The sequence below is a fragment of the Hordeum vulgare genome, chromosome 4H (genome assembly GCF_904849725.1).
Source record: "Hordeum vulgare subsp. vulgare chromosome 4H, MorexV3_pseudomolecules_assembly, whole genome shotgun sequence".
NCBI lineage: Eukaryota > Viridiplantae > Streptophyta > Magnoliopsida > Poales > Poaceae > Hordeum > Hordeum vulgare.
The window spans coordinates 386,350,862-386,360,905 of record NC_058521.1 but is presented as its reverse complement, the minus strand read 5'-3'; the positions used below and the strand labels follow the sequence as shown (position 1 = coordinate 386,360,905).

Below are 10,044 nucleotides of genomic sequence, written 5' to 3'. Positions count from 1 at the left end.
TCTTTCGGAAATACTTGTCATAAAAATAGATGTATCTAGATATATTTCGATTTTAAATACATCCATCTTTATATATTTGTGCAACAAATAATTTCAGACAGAGAAAGTATTAAACAACAGAATTGAGAAGATAGCAACAATAATTCATATGGGAAGCGAAAGGTCACGTGAGTGGCCACTGGGGAGACCACTATATAGATATGGAGAGCGAGCTCTAGCCTTCTCGCCTTTCTCTGTGTTCCATGCTCTTAAGCTATAAGCTGCTCCCACCCACAAATATGTCTCTGCTGTCTCTCTAGTTATCTCTCTTGCCTCGCTTCTATTGGGAGATTGTGCTGCGGTGTGTGTGGCATATAGAATAGCGAGAGAGGTCGGAGAGAGATGATGTCAAGGGAGCGCAAGAAAACGGCAGCTCTACAAGATAAGCTGCAACTCCTTCGCTCTCTCGCCCACTCCCATGCTGTAATTGATCCACCCCCTCCCTTTAGTTTCTCCATTTCCGTTCCAGTAGCGCAATCTCCATATATGCCTTTTTCGCCTACTAGCTAGTTGTGCGATCTTCACCATGTCTGCTAGCTGTTTCTTTCTCTCTTTCTCGGCGACTTCATTAAATGGATGTGATGCATGCATGGCTGCAGCTGAGCAACACGTCCATAATCATGGACGCCTCCAAGTACATCAAGGAGCTGAAGCAGAATGTGGTGATGCTGAATCAGGAAATCGCTTGCGCGGCACAAGACTCGCGCAGCAGGCAGAGCTCCTACCCGACGGTACGCATCACAGACACACAAACTAAATAAAGGCAATACACATAGATATGCTTGATTTGTTTCATACACACACACGCGCGCACACACACTTCGCTAGTAGCTAGTAAAAGAGTATTGGCTTTTCTTCTTTTCTTTTTCACATGCTAACACAAGGCAAGGCAGGGAGATTTGGACTGAAACAGTACATGCATACATATGTAGGACCGCTCTTACACACATGCATAAAGCTTCCAAAACCCTCCCTGCATTTATCAGTTGCTTAATCGATCTGGTATACGGATGCGCGCAGGTGAACGTTGAAACCCTAGGACACGGGTCGTTCCTCGTTAATGTGTTGTCAGACAAGAGCTGCCCGGGGCTTCTCGTTTCCATCCTCGAGGCCTTCGACGAGCTGGGCCTCAGCGTCCTCCAAGCCACGGCCACTTGCGCCGATACTTTCCGCCTAGAAGCCATAGGAGGGGAGGTAACAAGCTAATACAGTATTACATCTGTAAACTAATATAAAAGTATTTAGATCATTATTTTAATGATCTAAACGTTTTTACATTAATTTACAAAGGGAGTACTACTTACCTACTTTACTGACCAACAGAAGAAAACAAATTAGGTACTGTAATTAATAAGCCATATGATGATTTCCACTCTATGCAAACGTGCAGAACCTGGTGGAGAACGTGGATGAGCACGTCGTGAAGCAGGCCGTACTGCGCGCCTGCTCCTCGCTGAGCGGCGGCGGCAACAAGCAAACATAGCGCAAGCTAGCAGACCCTCGCCCTCGACCGTCAAGCATCTCAATAACATATAATATTAGTTAATCTGGTGATCTGGTCTATCAATTATCTCTCTCTCTATCATATAGTATCTCCCTACCATTCCTTATTCGTCTACCGGTGGTCGATGAATCATGAGATGCCTATTCTCGGTCGAGTAATGTTGTTAGTCAGGATGCATGGTGGGGCATAATTGATATCAATATGACCACGCATGCATGATTAAGGCCTTAATCATGTGTGATGTGAGGTCTGAAAGCTAACAGCTAAACGGAGCCTTGTGTCTCGTACGTATCATATATGTACTCTTTCTCAAAAAAAAAATGCAGGATGTACATGTCCACCCAGCTTGTCTCACCTCCGTGAACCTGATGAGATCGCATGCATGCACGAGCACAACAGTTGTTGCGCGGATAATAAAGCTCTAGCTAGCTAGGCTCCGAACCTAATCTGTAGTGGCAGAAAGCACATGAATATGGAGCCCAATGGCTTCACAAGTAATACTAGTACTCCCTCCGTTCCAAATATTCTGTCTTAAATTTGTCTAAAAATAAATGTATTTAAATACTAAAATATGATTAGATACATTCATATCTAGACAAATGTAAGACAAAAAATTTGAAACGGAGGGAGTAGAATACTAAGCAACAGTGCATACATTAGCTTAGGGCCTCTTTGATTCACACGATTCACAAAGTTAAGGAATAGGAAAATGCAGGAATAGGAAAATACAGGAATAGGATGGCATGTTGTATAGTACCCTATATGATTTCAAAGAACGTTTGATTACACAGGAAAAACAAAGCAACTCTATAAAGAGGTTGAGGATTACTTTGATTCACAGGATTTGCATAGGAACTTTACAGGATTGGCACCCTCTGGAATTTTTCCTCTACATGTTGTTTGATTCGCAGGATTGCATTCCTAAGAAACCAATCCTATAGGAAGTTCTTAGTTCATTTACACAGGAAAACAAGCATAAGATTGGACTTTATGAAAAAATTCCTTTGTTTTGCTTACCCGACGTAGGATTTCAGTGGGCAGTCCATTCCATTCCTGAATGTTTTCTATTCCTACGCTTCCCCAACCCTGTGAATCAAAGGAGCCCTGAGTGGATGGAAAGTTTTCTTCAAAATGTAGTACAAATGAATCCTATGAAAAATTCCTAAGGATGTCAATCCTACGAATCAAATGACCATGAAAGAAAATATTCCTAAGGGTCCAAATCCTCTAAAATTCCTATGCAATTCCTTCGAATCAAAGGAGCCCTTAGGCCAACTCCACTGCGCGACCCCATCCTGTCCGCGCGTGTCCGTTTGGGGCAAAACAGACGAAACAAACGGCCTAGCGCGGGAGAGCAAACAGACGTTTGTCCGTTTTGTGTCCGTTTTCGACCCATCTCCGGCCCAACTTTGCGTCGATTTTGAGGTGAAACGGACAGCGCGCGGACGGGCGGGACGCGCGCGCTCGTCCGCCCCTGGCCCGCCAGTCGGTGGCACAAAGTAAGACCCATCCCGCCCCTTTTTGCGTCATTTTCCCCCCAAACCCTCCCACTTCCCGCCGTCTCCCTCTCTCTCCCCCATCCATGGCCGACGCCCACCCGAATTCCGGCGGCCCGGCCGTCGACCAGCCTGGAATGGGCAAGAAGAAGAAGGCCAAGGCGCCAAGGAAGCCGTGGACGGAGTGCACGTCGGAGGAGATCGCCAAGTTGGACGTGGAATCGGCGAAGAGGAGGAACCGAAGGGCGATCGTGAAGGACAACGCCGCCGCGTGCAAGTTCGCTTCCGAGCGCGATGCGATGGAGGCCGCGCGGCGCAAGATCGAGGTCGAGGAGAAGGAGGCCATCATCAACAAAGCGCACGCCCTCCTCATGCTTGGCATTTGTCGTCCGGTCGGCTTCTCTGTAACGGCCGTCGGCCCGGCAAGCACAGGCTCGTCGGTCGCCCAGTCTCCGCACTGCCAGTCACCGACGTCGCGGACCACGGCTGTGTTGCCCGGCTTCCCCCCGCCAAGGTATGACGCCCACACTCGTTTCTCGGGGTCGCCGGACGTGAGCGTGATCGCGCCTTCCACCCCACGCCCCTCGTCCTGCATCGACCTCAACGTCACACCTGGGTCCAGCAGCGGCGGTCGGCCGTCCGTCGAGATGCAAGGAAAGCAAGCACGACTGCCATTTGCGGGCACCATGCCGCACCCCCCGCGTCCAATTCGACGAAATGTCAACACCAATGTCACCGGTCGATGACACATACTGCGCCCAGTTCATGGAGGATGTGATCTACAACACTGGGCATGTCCCTTCCTACGATCCCGACGAGACCCAACGTCAGGATGGCAGCTGTCGGGGGAATGATCCCCAGGTACCCCAAAGACGGATAGTCGAGCGGGGTGCCTGCCCGCCCAGGCCGGCCGCTCCCATTTCGCCCACGGCCGGCTGCTCCGACCAGCCGGCTGCGCCAGCCAGACGGCTGCTCGGAGTCAACTATGACGTCTCTTCGGGCGTCATGCAGCTTCATCTACAGTGTAACTGGTCCCCTGGACGCTGGTTTATAAAGTGCGTTAGGGGACAAGCATAGCTTAGCTCCCAAGCTACATATAGCTTGGCATGTAAGCTATCCACTGTAGCTTACATATCAAGCTACACATCCATACAAAGGGCTTCATGCCCACCACGTATGGGTTCTCTTTTGGCTGCCCTCTCATTCCCTCACACGCACACTCATACAGGAGGTCAAGGAGGAGGCACTCAGCTCTCTTCCTCCTCTAATACAGCTCCACGAACAACCTTGTACTATCAATATACATCATATACACACATGCAGAAGTAGGGGTATTATCTCTCCGGAGAGCCCCGAACCTGGGTAAAAACCGCGTGCTACTACCCTATCCCATCCCGGATCCTCCACGACAGCCTTGCCCTCACCTTGATTAGCCATCTCATGGCATCTGCCGTCAGGGTACCCCTATATGAAAACGACGATATTTGACGCCCATCATGGGACCTGCTGTTGCTGGAACCGTGGTCCGGGCGGGACCATCTTCGTCATCAAAACTACGACGTCGCCGCCGTCTCTCCGGCATGGCTCACGGGCTCGACCCCAACACGCCTCCGGGAGACCGTGCGGGTCGGCGCCTCCCCGTCGTCGGCCTCGTTCGCCTCCAGCCCGCTCCAACGGGCCATTGGGACGACCGTGCGGGTCGGAGCATCCTTGCCGTCGGCCTCGTCCCGCTCTGGTCTCCCCTCGACCACACCTCCGCACGCCTCGTCAAGATGGCCAGTACATCCGGCCATTTATGTCCGGGCTACACTCTCCGTTGACCGACCTACAGCAGCGTCATTCGCGACGCCGTCCGTCCGTCCTGGCCCGAGGCTCTTCAACGCGCAGGGCCAACGGGCGGCTCGGCTGTGCCGAACTCCGATGACCTCCGCATGTCAGTCTGTGGCGGAGGCAACATTCTCAGCACCATGATGGCGGCCTAGCTATGGACGCGGGCTTGGTCCTCCTATCTCTTGAAGCTACGTTCAGCGCATACTGCGTCCAACCCATTCTCCTGCGCATGCATCCACATCTCCAAGCAGGCTGCACGCCTCCACATCTCCAAGCAGGCTGCACGCACACAAACAAATAAGATTCCACTAGCTCCGTGAATGAGTGAGCTTCAGGAAGTTAGTCAGCTTGGCTGGCTGCGTACGCATATGCATCATCGGCTCCATGCCGTCAGCGTTCTTGGACGAGCTCAGCTTCGTGTGGCTACTGTTGGCACAGGTTCAACTCGTCGTAGACTTCCGACGAGGCGTAGCTTACGATCGGGCGAAGTACTTTCGGCGAGATCGTCGAGCGTAGTTCCCAGCAATTTACTTTTCGTTGAGAACCGCTATGTAAGCTAGCTAGACAAACAAACTGGCAGTTGGATGCTTTTCCAACGCTTACGAGCACGGAAGACAAAACGTGTTATGGCCACGGGAGCTTGTCGTTCCCGTCAATACTCATTGATTTTTTTATCTGAGATTACAGGGGACTAGATGCATGTATAAATAGTAGCTGTCCTATCTAGCAGCTAGCCGACTCGGCAAAGAATCCAAGTCCGTGCCGGACTGGTTTTTGCCTAATCGTGATTATTCCTAACAATCACCCCCTAAGCACGATGTCCTCACTTTACAGCTTGGACGCCGATCCTTCCCCGCAAATCCGTGAACTTCTGTCGTCCCAAAGATTTGATCAGGATATCTGCAAGCTGATCATCGGTGCAAACGTAGTTGACTTTAATCTTGCCTTCTTCCACGCACTGCCGTATGTAGTGATACCTCGTATCAATGTGTTTGCTCCTGTCATGATGCACTGGATTCTTACATAGAGCAATCGCAGACTTGTTGTCAACATAGAGCACCATTCCTTTCGGTTCCTTGTGTGTGAGGTCACCGAGTAGCCTTTCTAAAAACACACCTTGACACGCCGCGGTTGCAGCTGCAATATACTCCGCTTCACAGGATGATAATGCGACCACCTTCTGTTTTTGTGATAGCCAACTCACTATGCTCCCGCCCAAGAAATATGCCACTCCCGAGGTACTTTTACGGTCATCCACATCTCCTGCCAGGTCACTATCACTATAGCCAAGTAGCTCCACCATCTCCTTCTTCTTCCCTCTCAAATAGACACAACCGAAGTTTGTTGTCCCTTTGATGTATCTGAGTATATGTTTCACAGCTGCCCAATGTTCCTTCGTGGGTGCTTCCATGAAGCGACTCACTATGCCAACGGAATAGGCCAAGTCTGGTCGTGTATTCACAAGATACCTTAGGCTTCCGACCACACCCCTATACTCCGTTGCATCAACCACGGGTGCTTTGCTTCTCTTGCTAAATTTAAGACGAGGCTTCATCGGAACAAAAGTTGGTTTGCAGTCCTCCATGCCACAACTTTCAAGAATCTTCTTTGCATATGCCTCCTGGCATAGTGTGATCCCCTCAGGCTTTTGTTGTACCTCAATCCCGAGATAGTAACTCAAGAGCCCTAGATCACTCATCTTGAATAGCTCCTTCATTTGTAGCTTGAATCTAGCAATCTCCTCCTCATCTGCTCCGGTTATCAAAAGATCGTCGACATAGATGCTCACTAAGAGACGATCCTTGCCTTTGCCTCGCTTATACATAGCATGCTCGAGTGGACTTTTCTCAAAACCAAGAGAAACCACTGTACGGTCAAGCTTGTTGTTCCATGCCCGAGGAGCTTGACATAGCCCGTACAATGCCTTGTGTAGTTTCAGCACCTTGTGTTCCTCTCCTTCTTTGATGTACCCCGGTGGTTGCTTGACATAAACTTCTTCTTCCAACTCCCCGTTCAAAAACGCGGATTTTACATCCATGTGATGTAGCCTCCAAGATTCTTGAGCCGCAAGAGATATAACTAGCCTCACCGATTCCATCCTTGTAACTGGAGCAAACACTTCTTCGAAATCCACACCTTGCTCTTGCACGTATCCCTTAGCTACGAGCCTTGCTTTGTATTTCACAAGATTTCCATCGGCATCCTTTTTGACCTTGTACACCCACTTGAGCCCTATAATTTTATGGCCGCTGGGAGGATCCACGAGCTCCCATGTTTTGTTGTCTCGGATCGACCCCAACTCCTCATCCATAGCACGACGCCAACACTCCTCCGTGTTTGCTTCTTCAAACTTTGTCGGTTCCTCGACACTAAGCAAACATTGTCGTCCTCTTCTCTTAATTTTCATCGGATTTATGGTTTGAAATGTTTCCTTCGGATATAAATCTACCACTGATCGCAGACGTACTGGTGTTGGCGGACGTTCCCTCGTCTCCTCTTTCGTCGAAGACAAAGAATTTTCTGCTGAAGTTGCCACACTTCTGATTTCTGGCGATTGGAGCACCCCTGGGCTGGCTACACATCCACGAGGTGAACCAGGTGAAACTGGTGCACGTACAAGAGAACCATCAGCCCCATGCACGTGGCTTGGTGGACTCTGGGTCATACCACCATCACGTGAACCTCCAGGAGAGGTGCCACGGCCTGGGCTACCAGCGCTACGGGGAACGCTGTCAGGCGTGCTGCAGGCTGCAGCTTGTACGGCTCCCTTGCCTCGGTGGCTGCATGTAGACCCAGCAGCGCTAGAGGACGTGCTGATCGCGGGCTCAAGTGACATGGCCGACCTAGCTGGCGTGTTTTCAGTAGCACCTGCGTTCGGAGGATCGCTCTGTCCCGACGACCTCTTCAGTTGATCGTCAGCTTCTGCATGTTTAGGTTCTTACGACATTAAAAATGTCATCTGATGACGGGTATACTTGCTCGGTGGAGTTCCAGTTCCATGACCTCGCTTCTTCAAAGACCACATCACGTGTCACAACCACCTTGTTGTTCGAGGGGTTGCACGCACGGTATGCCTTTGTGCCCGCTTCATAGCCAACCATTATCATTGGAGTACTCCGATCCGCCAATTTGCTAGTATGCCCCGCCACTGTCTTCACATGCGCCACGCACCCGAAAGTACGAAGATGATCAACCGCGGGCTTGTGTCCGTACCATGCTTCGTACGGCGTCATTCCAACCACACTCTTGGTTGGAGCCCGGTTCAACAAATAAACGGCCGTATTGACCGCCTCACCCCAATACTTCCCTGGCATGCCTTTACTCTTTAACATGCTCCGTGCCATCGCCACCACAGTTTGGTTCCTCCGCTCCACAACACCATTTTGCTGTGGTGAATATGGAGCCGTAAGATACCGCTTGATCCCGTGTGTTTCGCAGAATCTTGTGAATTCACGAGACTTGAACTCACCCCCCGATCGGTACGGAGGGCCTTCATCTTGGCTTCGGATTCCACTTCGGCCGCCATCTTTACTATCCTGAAGGCTTCCAAAGCTTGATCCTTCGTCTTCAACAACACAATCCACATGTATCTGCTGAAGTCGTCGACGATGAGCAGGAAATATCTATTTCCGGCAGGGGTGGCCGGTGTAATCGGCCCGCACAAATCTCCGTGGACCAACTCAAGAACTTTACTCGCTCTAAAGTTTCCCTCTCTTGGGAACGGGGCCCTCCTTTGTTTCCCAATAAGACAACCGTCGCACACTTGGTCGACATGTTCGATGCACGGTAGACCACGTACCATCTCTTTTTGTCCAAGTTGCCGAAGAGCCTGGAAATTTAGATGTCCGTAGCGTGCGTGCCACTTCCATGCCGAGTCATCCATGCTCGACAAGAGACATACTGGATCCACACGAGACAAGTTGAGGATGTAAAGTCTGTTCGGTGACCTCTGCACCTTCATAATTAGCATCCTCTGACGATCATACCCCCATAGATAGCCATCTTCGAGCACAATCTTGCAACCACGCTCCTCGAGCTGGCCAAGACTTATGATGCTACTCTTTAGCTTGGGAATATAGTAAACATCCGTGACTACCTTGTGGCCGCCATTCTTCAACTCAAACAGGACAGTACCTCGCCCTGCGATGTCAACGGTCCGTCCATCGCCGAACCGAACCGTGCCTCCCACCGAAAGTCTGAGCTCAGAAAACTGGTCCTTGTCGCCGGTCATGTGGTTGCTAGCTCCCGTGTCGAGGTACCACACGTGCCTCGCCGAGTTCATCCTCTTCTTGTCATGAAGAAAAACTGCCTCCTCTATGAGCGTAACAACCTCCGTAGCTGGCGCCTTAGGAGTTGGACTATCCTCGTCCATTAGCTCGCATACTTCGACCATGAGCATCATGTCGCCATCATCGCCTTCCTTGGCCATGAAAGCTTTCTCCTTCGGTGGTTTCTTGCACTCCGACTTGAAGTGCCCCATTATGCCACAGTTGTGACACTTGATCTTGCGCTTGTCGAACTTCTTTTTCTTCTTCGGAGCGCCGGCACTGGCGTTCTTCTGAATTTGTTCGTTTGGCGCACGATCTTGGCGAGTGTTTTTGCTTGAGCCCTCACCTCCTTTCCTTGAGTCCAACGCTTGCCACTAAGCCCGCGTGAGCATGACATGCTCATCATTCTTCCCGCCCCCGAGACTATACCGCATACGCTCGTCGTGAGCCTTGTAGCGTCCGACGAGATCATCAATGGAGAGTGTCGCGAGATCGACGCACTGCTCGATCGCCATGACAATTTGCAGGTACCGGGGAGGAGCCGCGCGCAAGAACCGACGGACAACCGAGGCCTCCGTGAGGTTTTCTCCAAGTGCGCGGATCCGATTGACGAGAGTAGCAACGCGTGAAGCGAACGCGTCCACGGACTCATTGTCGCCCATGACCAAAGTCTCATAGTTCCTTAAGAGAGTTTGGAGATTGGCTTGCTTGACGCGGTCGTGTCCCTCGAACATGAGTTTCAAGGTATCCCACACCTCCTTCGCCGTTTCTTTGGTGATTAGGTCTTGGAGGACATCCATCGACATCACCGAGTAAATCGCCGATGCCGCCTGCCGATCTTTCCATTGCTCGGCTCCCCCCTTCTTGAAAGCGTCGCCTCCTGGATCGACTGCGTCCCACAACACGT

At 50.9% G+C, this 10,044-nt stretch overlaps 1 protein-coding gene across 1 annotated transcript; it reads left to right on the top strand.

Annotated features, from left to right (window-relative positions):
* The first annotated feature begins 213 nt into the window (after window positions 1-213).
* LOC123448682 lies at window positions 214-1,883 on the top strand. Its single transcript, XM_045125650.1, has 4 exons — window positions 214-462; window positions 639-770; window positions 1,060-1,233; window positions 1,430-1,883. Exons 1-4 carry the CDS (start codon window positions 382-384, stop codon window positions 1,520-1,522), a joined length of 480 nt encoding a protein of 159 aa, XP_044981585.1. The 5' UTR covers window positions 214-381; the 3' UTR covers window positions 1,523-1,883.
* The last annotated feature ends 8,161 nt before the right edge of the window (window positions 1,884-10,044 follow it).

What these genes read in the sequence shown, in the direction of transcription:
- LOC123448682 (XM_045125650.1), top strand. Translation starts at nt 382, where the DNA reads ATGATGTCAAGGGAGCGCAAGAAAACGGCAGCTCTACAAGATAAGCTG. An exon ending in CTCTCGCCCACTCCCATGCT is followed by an intron (nt 463 to 638) that starts GTAATTGATCCA and finishes GCATGGCTGCAG; the next exon opens with CTGAGCAACACGTCCATAAT. An exon ending in GGCAGAGCTCCTACCCGACG is followed by an intron (nt 771 to 1,059) that starts GTACGCATCACA and finishes GGATGCGCGCAG; the next exon opens with GTGAACGTTGAAACCCTAGG.